The sequence below is a fragment of the Salvelinus namaycush genome, chromosome 13 (genome assembly GCF_016432855.1).
Source record: "Salvelinus namaycush isolate Seneca chromosome 13, SaNama_1.0, whole genome shotgun sequence".
Lineage (NCBI taxonomy): Eukaryota > Metazoa > Chordata > Actinopteri > Salmoniformes > Salmonidae > Salvelinus > Salvelinus namaycush.
This window is the reverse complement of record NC_052319.1, coordinates 45,478,611-45,504,528: the sequence shown is the minus strand read 5'-3', so window position 1 is coordinate 45,504,528 and position 25,918 is coordinate 45,478,611. Positions and strand designations below refer to the sequence as shown.

At 39.9% G+C, this 25,918-nt stretch overlaps 1 protein-coding gene across 1 annotated transcript; it reads left to right on the top strand.

The window, feature by feature from the left end:
- Positions 1-11,426: 11,426 nt before the first annotated feature.
- Positions 11,427-25,278, top strand: LOC120058009 (interferon-induced GTP-binding protein Mx-like). Its single transcript, XM_039006496.1, has 13 exons — positions 11,427-11,449; positions 11,819-12,000; positions 12,414-12,551; positions 14,177-14,331; positions 14,695-14,833; positions 14,921-15,119; positions 15,583-15,661; positions 19,846-19,968; positions 20,533-20,665; positions 20,848-21,006; positions 23,533-23,609; positions 23,956-24,153; positions 24,944-25,278. Exons 1-13 carry the CDS (start codon positions 11,427-11,429, stop codon positions 25,163-25,165), a joined length of 1,827 nt encoding a protein of 608 aa, XP_038862424.1. The 3' UTR covers positions 25,166-25,278.
- The last annotated feature ends 640 nt before the right edge of the window (positions 25,279-25,918 follow it).

Here is a 25,918-nt window from a genome sequence, read left to right as displayed (position 1 = left end):
GCTAACGTGGTTAGCTAATAGATTTACATATTGTGTCTTCCCTGTAAAACATTTTAAAAATCAGAAATGATGGCTGGATTCACAAGATGTGTATCTTTCATTTGGTGTCTTGGACTTGTGATTTCATGAACATTTTATTATATGATATCCCTGTGGCTTTAGGCTAGGCTATGCTAGTCAGCTTTTTTGATGGGGGGGATCCCGGATCCGGGTTTGGGAGGTGTTAGAGGTTAATGCAACCGCCGTGTTAGATTTTTAAAAATAACTTTACCATAACAAACAGCTTGCGTTATTGCGAGACAGCGCCCGCCAAAACGGCAGAGAATAGGAATCAACATTTTCCACAGAAATACGAAATAACATCATAAATTGTCCTTACTTTTGTTGAGCTTCCATCAGAATCTTGTACAAGGAGTCCTAGGTCCAGAAAAAATCGTTGTTTGGTTTTAGAATGTCCTTTTCTCCTGTCGAATTCGTGCTACAATGCTAGCCAATGTTGATGACGTTCCCAGTTTCTCTCGACGCAAAGAACGGAAAACTCCAAAAGTCCCATTAAACGTTGAATAATCTGATAAAACTCGGTTGAAAAAACATATTTTACGAAGTTATTATCACATGTATCAAATAAAATCAGAGCCGGAGATATCCGCCGTGTATACCGAACGCTTTTCAGAAGCCAATGTCGACGTACTTCGCGCGCCAGAGAAGACAAAGACATTTCCAGACCTGTCACTCCAAAAGCTCTTGTTCGGCCTCAGATCAAGCTAGACACCCCATTCCTGCTTCCACTGCCTGTTGACATCTAGAAGGCGTATGAAGTGCATGCATATCGATAAATATTAGGCAATTGAATAGGCAGGCCCTGGAACAGAGCATCGTTTTCAGATTTTTCACTTTCTGTATGGAAGTTTGCTGCAAAATGAGTTCTGTTTTACTCACAGATATAATTCAAACAGTTTTAGAAACTTGAGAGTGTTTTCTATCCAATAGTAATAATAATATGCATATTGTACGATCTAGAATAGAGTACGAGGCAGTTTAATTTGGGCACGATTTTTTCCAAAGTGAAAACAACGCCCCCCTATTGACAAGAAGTTTTAAAGTAGCCAGTGATTTGGGTCTGTATGTTGGCAGCAGCCTCTCTATGTTAGTGATGGTTGTTTAGCTGTCTGATGGCCTTGAGATAGAAGCTGTTTCTCAGTCTCTCGGTCCCAGCTTTGATGCACCTGTACTGACCTCGCTTTCTGGATGATAGCAGGGTGAACAGGCAGTGGCTCGGGTGGTTCTTGTCCTTGGTGATCTTTTTGGCCTTCCTGTGACATCGGGTGCTGTAGGTGTCCGGGAGGGAAGGTAGTTTGCCCCCCGGTGATGCGTACCCTCTGGAGAGCCTTGCGGTTGAGGGCGGTGCAGTTGCCATACCAGGCGGTGATACAGCCCGACAGGATGCTCTCGATTGTGCATCTGTTACATTTTGTAAGGGATTTAGGTGACAAGCCAAATTTCTTCAGCCTCCTGAGGTTGAAAAGGCGCTGTTGAACCTTCTTCACCACGCTGTCTGTGTGGGTGGACCATTTCAGTTTGTCCGTGATGTGTACGCCGAGGAACTTAAAACTTTCCACCTTCTCCACTGCTGTCCCGTCGATGTGGATACGTTGGTGCTCCCTCTGCTCTTACCTGAATTCCACGATCATCTCCTTTGTTTTGTTGACGTTGAGTGAGAGGTTGTTTTCCTGAAACCACACTCCGAGTGCCCTCACCGCCTCCCTGTAGGCTGTCTCGTCGTTGCTGGTAATCAAGCCCACTACTGTTGTGTCGTCTGCAAACTTGATGATTGAGTTGGAGGCGTGCATGGCCACTCAGTCGAGGGTGAACAGGGAGTACAGGAGGGGGCTGAGCACGCACCCTTGTGGGGCCCCAATGTTGAGCATCAGCGAAGTGGACATGTCAAGAAGCTGATTAAACAGCATGATCATTACACAGGTGCACCTTGTGCTGGGAACAATAAAAGGCCACACTAAAATATGCAATTTTGCCACATAACACAATACCACAGATGTCTCAAGTTGAGGGAGCTTGCAATTGATATGCTGAGTGCAGGAATGTCCACCAGAGTTGTTTGCAAAGTAAATGTTGTTGAGTTTATGTCAATTTTACACAGGTGAGCTAACGGTTACATAAATCAGGAATGCAGTCAGGCTCTAGACCTCTGTATATGAGTGACTGTGTCCAACACACCACCACCTGTTATGTTGGGCACCTACTGACCAAAAAAATATATTGCTAAATTAAAAAGTTTAAGGAAATACAGGCACAACATTACTACAAGACAAATTGCAAATATGATGGTATTGTAAGGCAATCAAGCATGATGGTCTTGTTAGCTAATCAAGCATGATGGCTTGAAAGCTTTCACATTAAAAGGTAGTTCAAAATTCAAAAGGCACTCGCACATCTGAGCTATCTTTTTTTGCAGGTGCATGGTAACAGTTGAATAAAATGAGAAAAAAAGAAGAAACCCGCACACTGCTCTTGATAGTATCACTGCTCTTGATAGTATCACTGCTCTTGATCGTATCACTGCTTTTGATAGTATCACTGCTCTTGATAGTATCACTGCTGTTGATAGTATCACTGCTTTTGATAGTATCACTGCTTTTGATAGTATCACTGCTCTTGATAGTATCACTGCTCTGGATAGTATCACTGCTCTTGATGGTATCACTGCACTTGATGGTATCACTGCACTTGATGGTACCACTGATCTTGATAGTATCACTGCTCTTGATATTATCGTTGCTCTTGATAGTATCACTGCTCTGGATAGTATCCCTGCTATTGATGGTATCACTGCTCTTGATAGTATCACTGCTCTTTAATAAGCGTTATGTATGGCCTTCTTCAGAACTTTTGTGAGTTTTTTAAATTAGCGTCCTTATATAGACCTATCCCCACTCACATCCGTTCCACGCATCGAATGGGGTTGGAGTCGAGGGATAATTGCTACCAATTATAACAATATGCATTTCATCAACATTAAAATAAAGTGTGTACATAAAACGTATTAAACACTTCTGTTAAACCGCAATGAGGACATTGACCTACCAAGCAAGTTTTCATAAATCATTGGGTACAGCGCAAGAAAAACGTCAGAGTGTCACTTCCTGACCATAGAGAGCCCTCGGAGCCCTCGGGGTTCCCTATGGTGTTTTAGGTCAGGGCGTGACTAGGGGGGGTTATCTAGTATTTTGTATTTCTATGTTTGTTGGTGAGTATGGTTCCCAATTAGAGGCAGCTGTTTATCGTTGTCTCTAATTGGGGATCATACTTAAGCTGTTGTTTATTTCCCACCTACTTTGTGGGATATTGTTTCAGTTAGTGCCTAGTGGCGCTGTACTTCACGTTCGTTGTATGTTTTTTTTTTTTTTTTGTAGTTTCACTTTGTATTAAAATATGTGGAACTCATTGGTCCGCTCATTTCGACAATCGTGACGTCAGAGTAATCGGAAATAGGGGCATAATTCATGTTCACATTTACAACATAACATATATATAGGCATTTCATCATTAAGACCTTTAGGAAAATAATGTCTGGAGGGTGAAAATCTCAAAACATTCTCTTTTACTCAGTGTATTATTAATATCACCTCCCCTGTCTTAGCTTTCTCTATGCCACAAAATCTAAAAGTAGAATTATGTTTAGGTCATTAAAATGTACTGCAAACTGGATAATCCTTGTCGTTTCTCCTAATTTAATTCATGTTCACTGATTCTCTGTTTGAGAGAACGAGAGTTTTACCTACATAGCACAGCCCACATGGACATTTAATAATGTAAATAACATGGGTGGTGGAGCACGTAATAATGTCATTTATTTGGAACCGTTTTCCTGTATGTGGGTGGAAGAAATATTCACTCTTCATATTGTTGCACTGTGCGCAACCTCTGCATGTATAGCTGCCGTTCAGGAAGAGGGTGTAAAAGAGCCTGGTCGATTTTCTTTTGTGACTGGCAATTGGCGTGGACAACTTTATAGCGTAAATTGCGACCTCTCCTATATTCAAATAAGTGCTGGATTCTTAAATTCAGCAGGCGAAGCTGGGTCTGATGATAAAACATGCCAGTGTTTCTTGACAGCATCTCCCACTTTCCGCGAGGTCAAAGTATATGTGGTTGTGAACATTACACAGTGTTCTTTAGATCTAGTGGGTCTTTGTTGTAGCAGTTCATCTTGTGTTTTCCCCATGCCAAAATAAAAGCTTCATCCACACTTTATGGAGAGTAGCCAATTCTTAGAAACCTATTGCACATCTCCGCTTCTTTATCGAGGTAGTCCTCTCTGGAGTGACATATAGAGTGCAGTCTGAAGAACTGGCATCTTGGAAGTCCTCTTTTTAATGACTCAGTGTGGAAGCTCTCCACCTGTAATAGAGTATTTCTGTCTGTTTATTTTCTATATAAATGTAATCTTGCAAAATAATTTAAACAGATCTACTTTCGCATCACATTGTTTGTCTGTACACGTAGGTACAAAAGAGAGGCCCTTAGATAAAACAGACTTGCGCGTCAGTAAGCTCTTTTTTTGGAGAGGTTAATTACCGAGACCTGCTATAGCTCCGTGTCCATGGCCTGTGTTCCTGGTCCCCTCTTTGACCGTTTGCCTCTCCTACATCGTTTATTTTCTTTAGTGGATCCTCGTTGTGCTGCTTTCGGGCAACAGAAAAAAATGTTTGTGTGTGATGGTAGCTGAAGTCGCTGTCAGTAGGGAATTAGCTCTCAGTGGATACCTCTGTGTGTCTAAGTTCACATTGGCCTCTCCGTGTTCCCGTCCTTGAGCCTACCCATGCGTACACCTGGTTGAGCTGGTAGTCCTCTGTGTCTCGCTGATATTTCTTGATCTTCTGTTGCTTGTAGGAAGTCTTAGTATTATTTATATCTCCTCCCCTGTCTGATATCTTAACTTTCTCTATGCCACAAAATCTAAACCTAGAAATGCTTTTTGAGTTGGGGGCGATGAATCAACGGAGCGTTATTCAATGAAGGGAAGTGAAGTGTGCGGAGGGGCACAATGGGAGCGAAGACGCTAATATGTGTGTAAATTGTACAGAGTTCTGTGAGTGTCACTGATACACATTTCATGGGAGCACAATCTCTAGTTTAGACTGTACAGTCCAATCTGTATGTTCAATATGCACATTAGGCTCTGTAGTGAACTGATTTCTCACAAAGTCCTGCAGCTAAAACGCTAATATTTGTGTAAACTCTACACAGTTGTGTCCTGTGAATATCACTGAGGAGATAGCCCATTTCATGGGGACACAATCCATAGGTTAGGCTGTGCAGTATAAATATTCCCCCATTGTAGAGTCATTTACATACACAGTGGGATTTCATCCGTTTTTTTGTGTCTATCTGTGGTAGTATGCATTTTGAGAAACAACCTTGATTTCATTTTACTTTCTGGGAAATCATGTGACCCTTAAGAACCAATGAGGTTGTATCTGAACTTTAATTAGGCACTGTGTAACAGATGCAGAAAAACGGTATGATTTCCCAGAATGGACCATCAAAACGTTTCACTTTCATTTTGCTACCATGAAAGGTGATAGACTCAAGCTGTAGACCTATACTGCTCTGTGACCCTGACTCAACACGCAACCTGCTTGTCTGAAAGTGTCAACGATTTCAAAGTAAGTGTGCATTTAAAAGGACAAGATCAGTGTTTCTTAAACTATAGGTCGGGATCCAAAGTGGGCCGTGAGCGAGTGAGAGGTGAGTCGCAAGATACTAAAATAAATATATAATCGCACGCTATTTCTTCCTAGTTTGAGTCGTTGGAGGATGATTTTGGTCATGGGATGACGGTCGGTTTCTAATTTGGGTCTTGAGCTGAAAAAGTTTAAGACCCCAGGATTAGATCCTTAGCTCTGTGCAGTTCCATTGGAAGTGGTGGTGTTATAATCTAAGGCAGGGTAGCCTCAATCTACATTGAAAGGACTAAAACCAAATTAAACTGTAGAAATAATGGTCCACATTTAAATCAGTGGTTTCCAGTGATGTAAAGTACTTAAGTAATACTTTAAAGTATTTTTTTTAGTCGTTTTTTGGGGGTATCTGTACTTTACAATTTATATTTTTGACAACTAATACTTTTACTTCACCACATTCCTAAAGAAAATAATGTACTTTTTACTCCATACATTTTACTTGACACCCAAAAGTACTTGTTATATTTTAAAAAGCTTAGCAGGACAGGAAAATGGTCAAATTCACGCACTCATCAAGACAACACATGGTCATCCCTGCTGCCTCTGGTGGGGCAGACTCACTAAACACAAATGCATCTTTTGTAAATTATGTCTGAGTGTTGGAGTGTGCCCCTGGCTATCTGTAAATGATGTCTGAGTGTTGGAGTGTGCCCCTGGCTATCTGTAAATGATGTCTGAGTGTTGGAGTGTGCCCCTGGCTATCTGTTAATGATGTCTGAGTGTTGGAGTGTGCCCCTGGCTATCTGTAAATGATGTCTGAGTGTTGGAGTGTGCCCCTGGCTATCTGTAAATGATGTCTGAGTGTTGGAGTGTGCCCCTGGCTATCTGTTAATGATGTCTGAGTGTTGGAGTGTGCCTCTGGCTATCTGTAAATGATGTCTGAGTGTTGGAGTGTGTCCCTGGCTATCCATACATTTTAAAAACAAGAAAATAGTTGTGTCTGCTTTGCTTAAAATAAGGAATTTAAAATTATTCATACTTTTACTTTTGATACTAAAGTATTTTTGAGCAATTACATTTACTTTTGATACTTAAGTGTATATAGAACCAAATATTTTTATACTTTTACTCAAGTAGTATTTTACTGGGTGACTTAATATTACTTGAGTAACTTTCTATTAAGGTATCTACACTTTTACTCAAGTATGACAATCGGGTACTTTTTCCACCCCTGGTGGTTTCCAAACTGTGGGGCGGGGCGGTCGGTGGAGGAGTGCATTTATTTTTATTAACTCAGTCTGGCTTTCAACTTATTATTGAATGTTGTAATAGTATAATAATATTGGAGAGTGCATCACCAGTTTTCCTCTTGTCATGTCAGTCATTGCAGACCTTAGAGAGCCATTTATAACTTGTCAGAAATGTCCAGATCAACTAACCCATGTATTGAATATTTGTATTTTTTTTTATCTGAAAATGTATTTTCTGAACAAGAGAGCTGAGAGGTTAAAGGCACTTTTTTAGAACAATCGCAGCTCTGTAATACTTAATAATGAGATCTGACATGTGGTCCAATGCTGTACATTTGATTATTGGTAATTGGGGAATTGCTTACCAACATGTTGGGTAACACTAGCTTTGAACATGTCATAAAGGTTCATAACACATGTCATAATCTGACATAAATATGTAATGATCGTGTTATGACAAAGATATTGCTGTATTTTCTAGCCTTATGACAGTTTATGACAGCTCACACCCACAGCCTGATACAATATAACGCAGCATAATAGTGGACCTATTACGATGTTAAGATAGTGTTATGACAGTGTTACGATGCAGAACATTTGATGTCTGTCTGAAATTCAGTGAAACCCATAGCCCTTCTATAAGCCTTGTTATTATAGTCAAGTCTATAATAGGTATTGATCGGCCAGTGCATGGTAAAGTGAGTCTTCCCCACTGTTCTCCATCAATACTCAGTATTCCTGAACAACATGTGGGACCTTGGTTGTGGGTCTTTGGCAATGGACAGGGGCAGACCTGTCACTGGGGACGGGGGGACATGTCTCAACACACATTCTGAAATTGCATTTTTGTACCCCCCCCCCGAGTTTTTTAAAACGTTTTTTATTAAACCTTTAATTAACTAGGCAAGTCAGTTATGAACAAAATCGTATTTACAATGACGGCCTTCCCCGGACGACGCTGGGCCACTTGTGTGCCACCCCATGGGCCTCCCAATCACGGCCGGATGTGATGTAGCCTATTTTCTAACCAGGGACTGCAGTGACTCCTCTGCGATGCAGTGCCTTGCACCACTGCGCTACTCGGGAGCCCATCATTGAAATGTGATGCAAAACTAGGCAACTGTGTGCTTCAGGAAAATGCAGGCTCCTCCGAGCGGTCGGTAGGCTGTTTGGAGTGTTTATCCTGGATAAAATAATATTAAACAAAGTTGCTCCCCTGACTATGGATATTCAAGATCCTTTATGAAGTTATTACTGGAGTAATTAATTGATCTAATTTATTGTAATTAATGTGGTTATCCTATCCAAATTAATGAAGTAGGGGCACCATTATGTTTAGAGGACCCTTGAATTATCTCTACCATAGTTATCATTAAATAGCTTAACCTTTATTAGCTCTACCATAGTTATCATTAAATAGTTTAACCTTTAATAACTCTACCATAGTTATCATTAAATAGCTTAACATTTATTATCTCTACCATAGGAGGTGGAATAACCCGCACTGGGCTGTGTAGGCGAACCGGGGACACATGTGTAAGGCTGGTGCCATGTGTGCCGGCCCGAGGAGACGCACTGGAGGCCAGATGCGTTGGGCCGGCTTCATGACATCCGGCTCAATACTCAATCTAGCCCTGCCAGTGCGGGGAGGTGGAATAACCCGCACCGGGCTATGCACACGTACAGGAGACACCGTGCGCTCTACCGCATAACACGGTGTCTGCCCGTACTTTCGCGCTCCACGGTAAGCTCGGGGAGTTGGCGCAGGTCTCCTACCTGACTTCGCCACACTCCCTTGTAGCCCCCCCCCCCAAGAAATTTTTGGGTTTGACTCGGGCTTCCAGCCTTGCTTCCGTGCTGCCTCCTCATATCGCCTCCTCTCGGCTTTAGCTGCCTCCAGCTCTTCATGAGGGAGGCGATATTCTCCCGGTTGTGCTCAAGGTCCCTTACCATCCAGTATCTCCTCCCAAGTCCAAGAATCCTGTGTATATAGCTCCTGCTGCCGCTTTACACGCTGCTTGGTCCTTTTGTGGTGGGTAATTCTGTCACGATCGTTATGAGACGAATGAGTGGACCAAGGCGCAGCGTGGGAAAAAGACATCTTCTTTTAATGAAGAAAAACAAACACTTACTAAACGAACAAAAAACAAACGATCGTGAAGCTAAAACGAACTAAGTGCACACATGCAACATAGAACATAGACAATTACCCACAAAACCCAAATGCCTATGGCTGCCTTAAATATGGCTCTCAATCAGAGACAATGAACCACAGCTGCCTCTAATTGAGAACCAATCTAGGCAGCCATAGACATACAAACACCTAGACAAGACACTGACCCATTAAACGTACAAAACCCCTAGACAATCCAAAAAACACATACATTCCCCATGGCACACCCTGACCTAACTAAAATAATAAAGAAAACAAAGATAACTAAGGCCAGGGCGTGACAATGAGTGGATTACTCAAATTGATGGCATTAACTAAACAGCCATTTTGGGGTATAAAGAAGGATTTTATCTAACTTCACGACACTACATGTTATAGCTGGGACACTTTGGATGACAAATCAGAGGAAGATTTTTAAAAGTTTTTGAATATTTAATCGCTATTTGTGAATTTATGAAACTTTATGAATTTATGAAAATATTTTGATGTGGGGCGCCATCCTCAAACAATCACATGGCTTGCTTTCGCTGTAATGGCTACTGTAAATCGGACAGTGCCGTTAGATTAACAAGAATTTTAGCTTTCAACCAATATAAGACAGTTGTATGTACCTACATGTTTAATATCCATAATTTGTGTTATTTCTTTTTAATTGCGCTCCCTCCAGTTTCACCCGAAAGTTGTCACGCCTAGCCCTAAGAAGATTTATTCATAAATTATTACAGATTTAGTTTAAGTATAACTCTGACTTGTGTGATAAGTTTGTCTCTCCTCATTTGATAGGAAAGAAATTAACTACCACAGTTATTCTAGTAGCAAGATTAATTAATTAAGGTGAGCTAGTCTGAGTGTAGTTATTTGTGATGAAATATGTGACCTAACTGCCCCACAATCCAAAGTAATAACCTTGATAGCAGGGTTGCCACATCTAGCAAAAAATGTCTAGCCCAATGACTTTTCAAAACCTGCCAACAAGGCCTGAAAAGTAACCAACATTTTTTTTTCGCAGCAAGAGAGGAGTCGTTTAACCAGTAAATTATTTTTTCATAATGTTATTGAGTGAATTAAGAAGGAATATCGACGGAATTAGCAGAAGCCTACAGTACAATTATTTCCATCAAAATAATAATTATTGCGAGTTCAAGAATATGTCGCAATAGAAAATATAATTAGCCCTTATTAAACTCGCCAAATCATTTTCCATCAGTGTCCATTTTAGTTTTTTTGACTGCTATGATTAAGCAATAAGGCCCGATTAGGTGTGGTATATGGCGAATATACAACGGCTATTTGCTGTTCTTAGGACACATCTTTGACGAACTGATTGTTCTTGACTTGCTGGAAAGGTGGCATCCTTTCCAACAAGTCACTGAGCTCTTCAGTAAGGCCGTTCTTCTGCCAATGTTTGTCTATGGTTATTGCATGGCTGTGTGCTTGACTTTATAAACCTGTCAGCAATGGGTGTGGCTGAAATAGCCGAATCCACGAATTTGAATGGGTGTCCACATACTTTTGTGCATATATAGTGTACCAAGTTATACTCCATTGACCTAGGGAAAGAAGACATTCTAATCTAATAGTCTAGTCTAATCTATAACATCATACAATTATTTTACTTATTCCGTTTCTACCCTACCCTTAATTTTACTAGATTCTCATATAGCAACTCAACATCAGGAAGTTGTTCTTAATGTTTGGTAGTGTATTACAGTGTTTTATAGGTAGTGTATTACAGTGTTTTATAGGTAGTGTATTACAGTGTTTTATAGGTAGTGTATTACAGTGTTTTATAGGTAGTGTATTACAGTGTTTTACAGTTGGCAAATTATAAGGTTCCCGAACTGGGCATGTGTGACTGTATCTCCTCTTATGTTATAGTTATGTTATGATTAGATTATAATAGCTTTAGTTCAAAATATTGGCCTCCCGGCTGGCGCAGTGGTCAAGGGCACTGCATCGCAGTGCTAGCTGCGCCACCAGAGTCTCTGGGTTCGCGCCCAGGCTGGGCTGGGTTCGCACCCAGGCTCTGTCGCAGCCGGCCGCAACCGGGAGGTCCGTGGGGCGACGCACAATTGGCATAGCGTCGTCCGGGTTAGGGAGGGTTTGGCTGGTAGGTATATCCTTGTCTCAGTATGTAAAAATGTAATAAAATGTATGCACTCTACTGTAAGTCGCTCTGGATAAGAGCGTCTGCTAAATGACTAAAATGTAATGTAAATGTAGTTAAATTGCTGTTATTCTGTATTGTCATCTAAATGGTTTAGCTTTCATTCTCTTTTATTTCAGACAGAGAAAGAAATGGCTCAGGAAGATGGACCGAGGTGGGACAACATTACTTCAGTTTTCGGTTTTGAAATGATGAACTCCATTTTTCAGTTGTTATTGCACACTCGCAGTACTACTCTGTAGTACGATCCAAAATACTACTCTGTAGTACACTGTACCACAATACTATAATGCTAATATTCAGACAATAATGGTGATGGTGATTATTTACGCAGTAGTTTTTGTTACACATGGTGCAGTTTATATTTTTGGGGGGCTAATACATTTTCTTGTCCCATGTACGCCAAATTATAGTTAGTTACTAAGTAGAAAAACTGTGTAAAATAATGAATTTAGCCATGAATGTCTATCATCAAATTAACCATTCATAATGGCATTGTTTTGTACCACTCACATACCCGCAGGATGTTCCAAGACCAGCTGGCGGAGAAGGTCCGGCCCTTCATAGACTTAATAGACTACATGAGATCCATAGGGATAGATAAGGAGCTGCCACTGCCAACCATTGCTGTGGTGGGAGACCAGAGTTCAGGAAAGAGCTCTGTGCTTGAGACCCTTTCTGGGGTGGCGCTGCCCAGAGGGACTGGTGAGATTCTGTATTGTTACCTGAACATACAAAAAACTATTAAAATCAATATTAGCATTTTACCCAAATCACCCAAAGTCCATAGACGAGGTCAGGAAACAGACAGTACAATAGGACCACAGAGACACGGACATTACTGAAATGTTTAGAACCGTTCTAGATTACCACAGCAAACCTTTATAAAAAATGTTAACTGTACATGAGTTTTCTAACCATTTATTCAGACACTGTACATGTCTGACATGCTTTCTGAACATTAGAGCAACCTCAGTGTGTCTGTAGCCTGCAGAAGTTATATATTTTCCATGAAATTCATGTCCCGGTCCGTTGTTGACTACTGTCATATTGATTGTTGTATTGATTGTTCTGTAATACATTATAATGATATGTCATTGGTACTTCCTTCTTTCCAGGTATTGTCACCAGGTGCCCACTGCTACTTAAACTCTGTAATGACAGGACAGTGAAATGGGAGGCTGTCATCTCATATGGAGGGAAATTCAGATATGAATTTGACGAACCTTCAGAAGTCGTAAGACAAGTTGAACAAGGTGAGATGAGAACAAACACACAGACATATTATTCTATACTGTACATTAACCTGTGGAGGCTCCTCAGAGGAGGAAGGGGGGGACCATCCTCCTCTGTGAATTTCAGTAAGATTTATTAAGTAGCAAAACATTAAAAAAGTTATATTTTTTAAATAAAACAATACTAAATATATTCACATGACCAAATAATTGAATAAAACACAATGTTTTACAATGAAGGTCTACAGTAGCCTCAACAGCACTCTGTAGGGTAGCACCATGGTGTAGCCGGAGGACAGCTGGTTTCCTTTGGGTATATGACTTCAATACAAAATCTAAGAGACTCGTGTTTCCCTGCCTTCCATAGTCTTACACAGCAATTATGACTACTTCTGGAGGATGTCCTCCAACCTATCAGAGCTCTTTCAACATGAACTGACATGTTGTCCACCCAATCAAAGGATCAGAGAATTAATCTAGTACAGAAAGCATAAGCTACAGCTAGCTAGCACTGCAAGACATAACATGTGGTGGATAGGTTACTCAAATAGAGAGAAAGACAATAGGAACTGTTTTGAAAAGAGAGCTAGCTATATTTCATATTATTTTCACTTTCACTTGCTTAGCTTGCGAAGTTAGCTAGCTAGTTTAACCTACTCACACACCGGCTCAAACAGAGAGGGATGGCTATGGCTATCCAACGAAGGAACACTTCCAAGTCAAGGTAAGTTTTTAGGTTTTATAAATTGTTAGCCACTGGGGCCCGCCGGTGTAACTGCTAAACTGCTTGCTGCTGACTGAACACTGTACTGCATGATTGTAGCAGGTTTACTAAAGTGTTAGCTCTATTAGCTATGTTGACTATGATGATATAATATGATGGCAACAATGTCAGCTGTGTGTAGCGGCTTGGAAAGGTTTTTTCGTCTGGTCACAGACAGCTGATGGGTTGTGCACTGATAAAAGAGATCATGCTGTTTGTATTTGGCTGCTATGAAAGTGAGCTTTGATTGCTTGTGATCAGGGGTGTATTCATTCCACCAATTCTGTAGAAAAATGTTTCTTAAACGGACACAAACGGAAACAAAACAATGATAAACATACCTGAATTTGTCCAATAGAAACTCTCGTTTGCAACTGTTGGACTAAATGATTACACCCTAGATCAGCATGATGCAGCCAGAGTGTGCAAGGTGGTATTGAATGTGTCAGTGTCTATCACCTTGACTACTAAACATTCTCTCAACTTCTGCACCTGCGTTGTAAACTTTCATTCATAGATTAGGTTGTAGTATGATGAGTATGATGTACTAGTATCATGTAGCAGCCTAAACCTATTGATGTTACACTGAACTGTGTGAATGGAATATGAATGATAGTCGTCCAAAAGGGTGTAATAGAAATAAGGCCATTGCTCATAGATATATATTGTTCTCCCTCATCTTAAACGGTACCAACCGCCACCCGCCACTGACATATCTATTATCATTTATTGTGGAAAGGTTTGTATGGTATTTACCATAGACAACTACAGAATACAACTACAGAAAACATAATATATTATGATAAGAAGAGTTCTGTCGGGGTATAAGACAGACAAACAAACAAATAATAAACACATCAATATTTTCCCATTGATTTAACAGCTCAGAACGTGTTAGCTGGAAAGGGAGTGGGGATATGTGAAGACCTGATCACTCTAAAGATCACATCCTCCACGGTGTGTGACCTCAGTCTGATTGACTTACCAGGGATCACCAGGGTGGCTGTGAAAGGACAACCAGAAGACATTGGAGTCCAAGTAAGTCTGTCGTTAGTGTATAGCTTTTGAACTTTGTCCAGTACATTGTTTGGTTCTCTCATGACTCTTGGTTCTCCTCTCATGATTCACTAATGATGAATTGTTTTAGCCAGGTGTACAGACAAGTTCCCATAATTGCTAGCAAGGTGCATGTAGCTATAATGGTTGATTCTGGTGAAAGGTACTTTGAATGTGTTGACTTTGAGGAAGTTTGAGCTTCAGAACCATGAAGAACAGAGTGCCCCACACAGGGCGATATCACGGTAACAAGCGGTCTGATACCCTCTCGTAGATTAATCACATAACTCGATCAAAGGCTTGCATCCTAAATGCTTTGTCACTTTCTTCTTCCTTTTTTACTAGATCAAGAATCTCATTTCGAAATTCATAAAGGAGAAAAGAACCATTATCTTGGTGGTGGTACCATGTAATGTTGACATAGCAACAACAGAGGCCCTGAAAATGGCACAACAAGTGGATCCTGAAGGCACAAGAACTCTGGGTAAAGAAATGATATAGATACATTTATTTTTAAATTGTTTTTTTTGTATTAGTAAAGTTATCATTATGCTTTTCATTTGTCTTCAAGCCATTCTGACAAAGCCAGACCTGATAGACCCGGGAGCAGAGAAGAATGTGTTGGAAATTGTCCACAATAGAGTCATCTTTCTCAATATGGGTTATGTCATTGTGAAATGTCGTGGTCAGAAGCAAATCGATGAAAACATGTCAATAACCCGTGCGATTGAGGAGGAGTTGGAATTCTTCCGAAATCATGAGCACTTCAGGTAAAATGTGTTCTTGCCATGTGTTAAGTAACTTGCATCTTTGTTTTTGATGGCTTCACATCTGAAAATGTTCAGGGCCCCAAACTGTTGGTTTCAGGATTTTATGAAAAAAGTATATTTTTCCAGATATCCTTTGAGAGTAGTTCCATATAGTGTTGATGAATGAGAGTCCCTTCTCCTCCCTTCTCTTACATTTCTGCAAATTGTACTTTTTAACATTCAAAATCAAATAGCTAAATGATCCTTGGTATGATCATAAAACAATTCCATACGTTAGCTTAGCACATATCTCTAACTTAAACAGATTGATTTTCTTTTTATTTTATATTATGTTAATTAGATATATGTGGGGGCGTGACCATTGTAGACCTATGATTATACCAAGTTTAGGTGTAAAATATGTTTGTCAATTTTTGGGATGAAATACTGTGTTTGTTATATTTCTCTCCCTTTTAATGTATAGATCCCTCCTGCGTGAAGAGAAGGCAACCACCAAGTGCCTAGCCACCAAGCTCAGCAATGCCCTGGTCAAACAGATCAAAGTTAGTTCAACCACATACCCTATGGTTATCTGTCTGTTCCTCCTACACCCAATGCACACTGGAAAACATGTGGTCTGGTACCTGGTTAACCTGTTTGGGCTGAAGGGGCAGTATTGAGTAGCCAGATAAAAGGTGCCCATTTCAAACGGCCTCGTACTCAATTCTTGCTCGTACAATATGCATATTATTATTACTATTGGATAGAAAACACTCTCTAGTTTCTAAAACCGTTTGAATTATATCTGTGAGTCAAACAGAACTCATTTGGCACAAACTTCCTGACCAGGAAGTGGAAAGTCTGAAATCGAGGCTCTGTTCTACTTCCTGCCTATAAATGGGCATGATACGTATTAGTATACATGCACTTCATAGACCTTCCCCTGGATGTCAAGAGGCGGTGAGAGAAGAAATTGCGTGTTTATCTTGGTCTGAAGTGGAATACAAGCTCTTTGTATGACGTGTCCCCCATTTCCTGTTTTCTGGAGAGCGCGAGTAGGTACCTGGATTTGTCTTCTGTTTAGCTGCCGTTATGGACGACTAATATCTCCGGCTTTGATTTTATTTGATACATGTGACCATATCATCGTAAAGTATGTTTTTTAAATATAGTTTAATCAGATTATTGAATTTTTTTTCGGGAGTTTTGCCGTGTTCCGTTCTCTTCCGTTTGTTGACATGGAGAGATTCGTGCCACTTGGCTAGTGTGCTTGCTAAATCGGGAGGGAAAGAGGCCGTTCCAAATCCAAACAACGATTGTTCTTGACAAAGGACCCCTTGTCCAACATTCTGATGAAAGATCAGCAAAAGTAAGAAACATTTTATGATGCTATTTCATATATCTGTCGTACATGTGAACTAGTCGTCGGCGCCCAACTTTTGGGTACTCTAGCTATACCGAAGCTGCATATCGTAATGAAGTTATTTTTTAGAATTCTAACACGGCGATTTCATTAAGAACTAATGGATCTATCATTTCCTATACAACATGTATTTTTTAGTTATGTTTATGAATAGCTATTTGGTCAGAATATGTGTGTCAGAAAAAGTGTCAGAAAAATATCCGGACGTTGTGGGAAAAAGTAGCTACGATAGCACAATGTATAACCACTGATTTCAGCTCTAAATATGCACATTTTCGAACAAAACATAAGTGTATGTATAACCTGATGTTATAGGACTGTCATCTGATGAAGAATATCAAGGTTAGTCAAAAATTATATATCTTTTTGTAACGACAGTCTAGCTCTTCCTCCTCCTCGGACGAGGAGAGGCGAGAAGGATCAGAGGACCAATGTGCAGCGTGGTAATTAGACATAATGAATTTAATTAAACAAAACAAGACACTATACAAACTGACAAAACACACTAACCGTCACAGTCCCGTGTAGCACCAACACTGACACAGGAACAATCATCCACAAACAAACAGTGAGAACAGCCTACCTTAATATGGTTCTCAATCAGAGGAAACGTCAAACACCTGCCTCTAATTGAGAACCATATCAGGCAACACATTTAACCTAACATAGAAACAGACAAACTAGACACACAACATAGAATTCCCACCCAGCTCACGTCCTGACCAACACTAAACAAGCAAAACACATACGAACTCTGGTCAGGACGTTACACTTTTACTGGTTTGTTACGATCGCTAACCTTTTGCTACTGGGAAATGGCTTGTGTTTCTGGCTATTGTGGTAAGCTAATATAACGCTATATTGTGTTTTCGCTGTAAAACACTTAATAAATCAGAAATATTGGTTGGAATCATAAGATGCCTGTCTTTCATTTGCTGTACACTATGTATTTTTCAGAAATATTTTATGATGAGTAATTAGGTATTTGACGTTGGTGTCTGTAATTATTATGGCTGCTTTCGGTGCAGTTTCTGATTGTAGCTGCAATGTAAACTATGATTTATACCTGAAATATGCACATTTTTCGTACAAAACATAGATTTATTGTATAACATGTTATAAGACTGTCATCTGATGAAGTTGTTTCTTCGTTAGTTTGGTTGGTTCTTGGTTAGTTAGGTTAGCTTTGTGCATGCTACCTGTGCTGTGAAAAATGTCTGTCCTTTTTTGTATTTGGTGGTGAGCTAACATAAATATACGTGCTATTTTCGCTGTAAAACATTTTAAAAATCGGACATGTTGGCTGGATTCACAAGATGTGTACCTTTCATTTGCTGTATTGGACTTGTTAATGTGCGAAAGTTAAATATTTAAAAAATATATATTTTGAATTTCGCGCCCTGCACTTGAGCTGGCTGTTGTCATATTGTGGGCGGCCTCGGGCTTGCAGCCAGAAGAAGTTATCAAAGAAAACAAACATTTCTTGTGGAACTGGGAGTCTTTCGAGTGCATTCTGCCGAAGATCAGCAAAGGTAAGTGAAGATTTATAATGTTGTTTCTGACTTTTGTTCACTCCACAACATGGCTGGTAACTGTATGGCTTGCTTTTGATTGCTGAGCGCTGTACTCAGAATATTGAACAATGTGCTTTCGCATCAAAGCTTTTTTGAAATCTGACACAGCAGATGCATTACCCTCTCTTGGGTACGTGAGAAGTTAGTGTCCCACCTCTTCAACAGCCAGTGAAACTGCTGGGCGCCAAATTCAAATACAGAAATACTAATTATAAAAACTCAGAAAACAAAACATATTATGCATATGTTTAAAGACTAACTTCCTGTGAATCCAACCACAGTGTCAGATTTAAAAAATGCTTTACGGCGAAAGCATACCGTACGATTATTTGAGAACATAGCCCACTAGACAAATCATTACAAACAGTAACCAGCCAAGTAGAACAGTTACAAAAGTCAGAAATAGAGATAAAATTAATCCTTTACCTTTGATCTTCATATGGTTGCACTCAGCAGACATTCATTTACTCAATAAATGTTAGTTTTGTTCGATAAAGTCTCTTTATATCCAAAAACCTCAGTTTTGTTCGCACGTTTTCTTCAGTAATCCACAGGCTCAAACGCAGTCAAAACAGGAAGACAAAAAAATCCAAATTGTATCCGTTAAGTTCATAGAAACATGTCAAACGATGTATATATTCAATCCTCGGGCTGTTTTTAGCCTAAATAATCAATAATATTTCAACCGGACAATAATTTTGTCAATTTATAAGGTAAACAAGAAACGCACTCTCTCCGTCTCGCACATGAAACAGCTCTGTGACACTTTAGGGTCCACTCATTCAGACTGCTCTTACTTCCTCATTTTTCAGGATACAAGCCTGAAACAATTTCTAAAGACTGTTGACATCTAGTGGAAGGCATAGATACTGCAATTTGAGTCCTAAGTCAATGGATACTGTAATGGCACTGAATAGAAAACTACAAAACCCCCCCAAAAAACTACTTCCTGAATGTATTTTTCTCCGGTTTTCGCCTGCTAAATCAGTTCTGTTATACTCAGACACTATTTTAACAGTTTTGGAAACTTTAGAGTGTTTTCTATCCAAATCTACCAGCTTTATGCATATCATATCTTCTGGGCCCGAGAAGCAGGCAGTTTAATTTGGGCATGCATTTCATCCAAAATTCCGAATGCTGCCCCCTACCTGAGAGAAGTTAAGAACAAGTTTATCTTTAATTCCATGTAAAACACTTAAAACTTTTATCAACGTTCATGATGAGTATTTCTGTCATTTGATGTGGCTCTCTGGAGTTTCACCGGAGAATTTTGGAGGCAAAGAATTTCTGAACATAATACGCCAATGTAAACTGAGGTTTTTGGATATAAATTTGAACTTTATCGAACAAAACATACATGTATTGTGTAACATTGAGTCCTGGGAGTGTCATCTGAAGGAGATTGTCAAATGTTGGTGATTAATTTTAGCTGTATTTCTGGTTTTTGTGACGCTTCTCCTTGCTTGGAAAATGGCTGAGTGGTTTTTCTTGTCCTGGCGCTGTCCTAACATAATCTAATGGTATGCTTTCGCCGAAAAGCCTTTTTGAAATCGGAAACTGTGGTTGGATTAACAAGAAGTTTAGCTTTAAAATGGTGTATAATATTTGTATGTTTGAGAAATTTGAATTATGAGTTTTCTGTTGTTTTGAATTTGGCGCCCTGCTATTTCAATGGCTGTGGTCGAGTTGGGACGCTAGCGTCCCACATACACGAGAGAAGTTAACTTGTTGTATGTTTGCTCCTGATCAGAAATATCTGCCCCAGATGTCAGAGAATATAAAGGAGCAGCTGGGGCAGGTAAAGCATTTATTGAGTCAAATAGAGGGCGGACCTCCCATGGAACCTGAAGAGAAGAGGAAGTACCTCATTCAGGTGAGTACATCTTTCACCTTTCCATCTTTCAGCTTCGTAAACTTCTTCTTTTGTACAACATTTCTATAAAAATGAATGATGTAGGGTTGGAAGCCATACTTTTACACAGTAGTTCAGGTGTGTTATTGTCATGGTTTGGTAAATTGTCAGGATAATGTCCTATAGAGAATTTGGGCAACGGTACCTGGTATAAAGGCATCAGCTCTGTTGCACATCCTCTGCCATTTGGATTGGTCAGATTTGCAACACAGGTGTAAGAGTAGACGCACTGTCCAGAAAGATACATAAAACAGCATTATAATGTTCTCCACTCCCACTTCCTCCACTCTCCTTCCTTAATTTCCCCTAATTATGTTTGTCACCAGGTTAAACAATACTTTACCTTGACAGCTGATTTTACAAAAACACTTGGACAAGCCAGTGTAAGATAGTTCTTGTTTAAAATCTGTAGAAGACGTAAGGATGGATGGGTCTTGTGGAGCCATTTCATTAAACATTAATCTAAAAGGACTAAATATGAAACATTTAAACAGGTATGTTTTATTGTTATGTTTCCATCTTCAGGTCATAACAGATTTCAATGAGCAAATTACCCAACTGTCCAAAGGGGATATTATCGTTGAGGAGAATCTATTTGTGCTCATGCGAAAGGAATTTACAGAGTGGATGGAATGTCTGAAAAATGCCAAATCACATTGTAGGTACAATTTTGAATACCCCAGGTATTGCTCATCATACTACCATATCTAACCAATGAATATTTATGTTTCTAAATATCCCTAATATTTACTGATATAGTTAATATACTACTACTAGTTATATCATACAACAGTGATTATAATCTCCAATGAATTATTAACATTGTTTTCCTGAATTTAGACCACGAAGTAGTGCAACAAGTGGTGGATGAATATGATGAGAAGCACAGGGGAAGTGAGCTGCCAGGATTCAGTAACTACAGGGTATTTCAACATGTTGTTCAGAAACTAGTGGCTAAACTTAAGAAACCAGCTATGATGACACTACAGACAATCAGAGGTAAGTGACCAAAACCCCTTGTCTTGTCTACTCCATCTCTCCCCCTCTGGCGCTTGTTGTCACCAGTTTATTCATTATTACGCACACCTGCCACCATCGTTACGAGCACCTGCGCCTCATGAGACTCACCTGGACTCCATCACCTTCCTGATTACCTCCCCTATATCTGTCACTGCACAGCAGCGCGTCAGGAAGCGGGTACTGTCACTCCTACTACCGCTCCCCCTTGCTGTCGCCAGTTTATTCATTATTACGTGCACCTGTCACCATCGTTACACACACCTTATTGTTTCTGTTCTGTGTTTCATGTCTGTATGCTAATCGTGTTTCTTGTTTTGTTTCATTTTAGTTTATTTATTAAATTCACTCCCTGTACTTGCTTCCCGACTTATTAGCGTACACGTTACAGCCCTAGATTCAATGTGATTTTCCGAAAGCCCCTTTATTGAACATCATGCATGGGTCTCTGTAGTACTTCTGACAAGACAAACATAGCTATTATATTAAGCATTAACACCCAAGAAAGTGGTGAATCACACCCCCAACCACATCGTCAGGGCTGAAGTGGAGCGGGTCAAGAGCATTAAGTTCCTCGGTGTCCAAAAGGCTAATGAGTTAAAATGGTCCACACATGTGCACAGTCATGAAGAAGGCGAGACAGCGCCTCTTCCCCCTCAGGAGGTTGAAAAGCTTTGTCATGGGCCCTCAAATCCTCAGAGTTCTACAGCTGCACCATTGAGAGCAGCTTGACTAGCTGCATCACTGGTTGGTATGTCAAAATCAACACCCTCAATCGTATGGCTTTACAGAGGGTGGTGCAGACAGCCCAGTACATCACTTGAGCCCGAGCTCCCTGCCATCCAGGACATCTATATAAGGCGGTATGAAATGAAGGACCCGAAAATTGTTAAAGACACCAGCCACCCAAGCCATAGAATGTTCTCTCTGCTTCTGCATGACAAACGGCTCCTGAACAGCTTCTATCCCCAAGCCATGAGACTGCTAACTAGCTAACAAAATGCCTACCGGACTATCTGAGTTGAACCCTTTATTTATTTGTATCTTTGCACCGTCTCTATGCACACTGTCAGAACTCTACACACACACACACACACACACACACACTTCATTTGCTCAACCATATAACATCTACACACATTTATACTGACTCGAAACACACACACTCACACGCAATCATCATATACACAGATGCTACTCTGTTTTATCATATATCCTGATGCCTAATCAACTTACCCCTATACATACAGTATTTAAGCATACCACTTCAGTAACCCTGCACATTGTACATATGGTACTGGAACTGACACTGGAACTGTCCATGTATATAGCTAATGACCCTGGAACTGTCTCTATATATAGCTAATGACCCTGGAACTGTCCCTATATATAGCTACTGACCCTGGAACTGTCCCTATATATAGCTACTGACCCTGGAACTGTCCCTATATATAGCTTCTGACCCTGGAACTATCGATGTATATAGCTACTGTCCCTGGAACTGTCCCTATATATAGCTACTGACCCTGGAACTGACCATGTATATAGCTACTGACCCTGGAACTGTCCATGTATATAGCTACTGACCCTGGAACTGTCCATGTATATAGATACTGACCCTGGAACTGTCCCTATATATAGCTACTGACCCTGGAACTGTCCATGTATATAGCTACTGACCCTGAAACTGTCCAGGTATATAGCTACTGACCCTGGAACTGACCATGTATATAGCTACTGACCCTGGAACTGTCCATGTATATAGCTACTGACCCTGGAACTGTCCATGTATATAGATACTGACCCTGGAACTGTCCCTATATATAGCTACTGACCCTGGAACTGTCCATGTATATAGCTACTGACCCTGAAACTGTCCAGGTATATAGCTACTGACCCTGGAACTGTCCGTGTATATAGCTACTGACCCTGGAACTGTCCCTATATATAGCTACTGACCCTGGAACTGTCCATGTATATAGCTACTGACCCTGAAACTGTCCATGTATATAGCTACTGACCCTGGAACTGTCCAGGTATATAGCTTACTTACTTACTTGTGTACTTATTTCTCTAGTGTTTTTGTTCTACTTTATGTTATTTGTCGGGCTTCATTGTTGGGTTTAAAGTTTGCAAGAACGACATTTCATTGTACTTGTGCATGTGCCATTAACTTTAACTAAATAGGACATGTTGAAGGAATAGTTCAATCAAATTACAAAATGACATATTGGTTTCCTTACCCTGTAAGCAGTCTATGGACAAGGTGTGACATCAATCCATGCTTTGGTTTAATTTACCTGGACACTGTTTCCATTTTTCACGCTTCATGTCCAAATGAAATTGATTGTGTAGCTCAATTAAATGACTCAATGATTGTTTGGACATGAAGCACAAACAAATTATAATATTTGGACCATTGCCTTGTAATTTGGCTGTAATAGCCCTTTAAATAAAAACATTTTGTGGAATATCTATTTACCAAATACATTTGTTTTGGTTTTTCAGACATGGTGCAGAAGCAATTTGATCATTTGTCCAAAGAGAGCTTTAAGAACTTTCCTTATCTTCATCTGGTCTCAAAGGTAATGCCAATTGTAAACTGTTAAGCGCTCTGACATGAAAATCATACAATTCTCAATTCTGTGATTTTAGGCTGAAATGGAAATCTTAGTTAGTGGCATTAGCAAGAAGGCAGGAAAACATGAGGCAAAGTACCACTTAAAAATCACAATTTATTTTAATTAAGAATTCCACTTTACAGATTGTCCATTGTAGGATTGTACCCTGAAATGTTCAAAATAAAACACCATAAGATACTTAGAGCATGTCGAACTGAACTTTGTTCTGAAACAGTAACACTATTTCACTGCCTCCTGCATCCAAGATTCTTTATGTCCTCATGGTATCTTCATTTTTTTTTTTACTCAGAAAAACATTCAAACAATCCAGGAACAGCAGTCAAACATAGTGAAGGAGAGGATTGTGGAGCAGTTTGAGATGGAGATGCAGGTCTACACACAGGATGAAATCTTCAACAAAGTTATGCTAGAGGAGGGGGAAATAGCAGAAGACAAAGAGCAAGACACCAGGAGCAAGTACCCTGGGCTGCTCAAGGCATACTATGAGGTACAATGCAACACATCTACTGTGCAGTATGTATAGAATGTTCCAGAAATAAAATCTAATTAACTAAACCTTCAGCTAACATTAAACTGACGTTTTATGTAGTGTGCTTATAGACAAACTCACACACTTTCTCATCAGGGCCTTCGACAAATTTGTAGAATCAAACCCACAAATGCTGAAGCTCCAGATACTCAACTAGTCTAAAGAAGGCCAGTTTTATTGCTTCTTTAATAAGGACAACAGTTTTCAGCTGTGCTAACATAATTGCAAAAGGGTTTTCTAATGATCAATTAGCATTTTAAAATGATAAACTTGGATTAGCTAACACAACGTGCCATTGGATCACAGGAGTGATGGTTGCTGATAATGGGCCTCTGTACGCCTATGTAGATATTTCCAGCTACAATAGTCATTTACAACATTAACAATGTCTACACTGTATTTCTGATCAACTTGATGTTATTTTAATGGACAAAAAATGTCAAAAACTAAGTGGCCCCAAACTTTTGAACGGTAGTGTACATTATATAGCTCTGCTCCAGCCTGTACTATGAATCCATGACATCATCAATGGGATGATCAGATCTGTAATTAAAGCTTTTTGACAAATGTTTCAAACACACATTGTTGTGGCAGGGTTGCATTATGGTATATTTCATTTTGCAGACCAATCCAACTCTGAAGTCTATATGTTCACCTTGCTGAGCCTTTGTTGTCATTTGGTAATATTTTGGTTGCCATCTCATCACTTCTAGCCCTCACTCTCCATCCCACCTCACCTCTCTCACAGATTGTGGTGCAAAGACTGGCTGACCAGGTGCCCATGCTGATCCGTTACTTCATCCTGAAGCAGTCAGCCAAGATTGTGTGCAGTGAAATGCTGGATCTGCTACACAGAGATGACACTGATAACATCCTACAGGAGGATTCCGAGATCGGACAGTATCGTGCAAAGTTGCTGGCCCAAGCGGATCGCCTTATACTGGCCAATGACAAAATCAGCAGCCTCTGAGTTGGTGATGTCTTGTCAGTTCCAAAATTCAGAGTTCTTGCCCAAAAAATTTAACCGGTTTATAGAAGTATAACGAGATTTTTAGAAAGGTCAATAATGGCCAAATGCTATTTATTTTAAATAAGGAGTAAAATAAGATGTATTTTGTATATTTGTATTCAACAAATGAATAAGAACGGCTGAGATCAGTGAGATGCTGTACAGACGACACCAGTGAAATCCTACAGGAGGAACCAGAAGTCGGCCGGAAACGTAAAAGGTTGCGGGACCAAGCGGATCGCCTTGGTAGTAGACTGTGGTTGACAATTTGTCAATGCAGAAATTCTGAGATGTAGCCAACAAAGCCTGCAATAATTATACCCACATTTGACCAGCATACAGAACATTTTATATGATGGGCATCTCTACATTTTGTCAAAATTGTGCTTTACAGAAAATTATGTGACAGATATCATCACATATCTGCATTGTGTTATATGTTTTCATCTCAAAATGTACTGAGGAAATATGTGAAGATGGTTGATAACATTATATAAAGTGACAAATGAAATGGAGGTTGTATCCATTTTCTGATTGGTCAGAGCACATTAATGTAGAGAATAATTTTATGATGGCATTATAATAACTTGATGCCTGTTTTATTAAACGTGTTGAGGATCAGCGTGGCGGATGTGTCGTTACCTACCCTTACGACCTGGGGACAGCCCGTCAGGAGGTCCAGGATCCACGTTGCAGAAGGACGTGTTTAGTTTA

Bases quoted from the DNA above. Each gene is read 5' to 3' on its own strand.
- LOC120058009 (XM_039006496.1), top strand. From the start codon at position 11,427: ATGGCTCAGGAAGATGGACCGAG. The intron at 12,001-12,413 runs GTGAGATTCTGT...CCTTCTTTCCAG, and splicing joins GGCGCTGCCCAGAGGGACTG to GTATTGTCACCAGGTGCCCA. The intron at 21,007-23,532 runs GTAAGTGACCAA...TTGGTTTTTCAG, and splicing joins GACACTACAGACAATCAGAG to ACATGGTGCAGAAGCAATTT.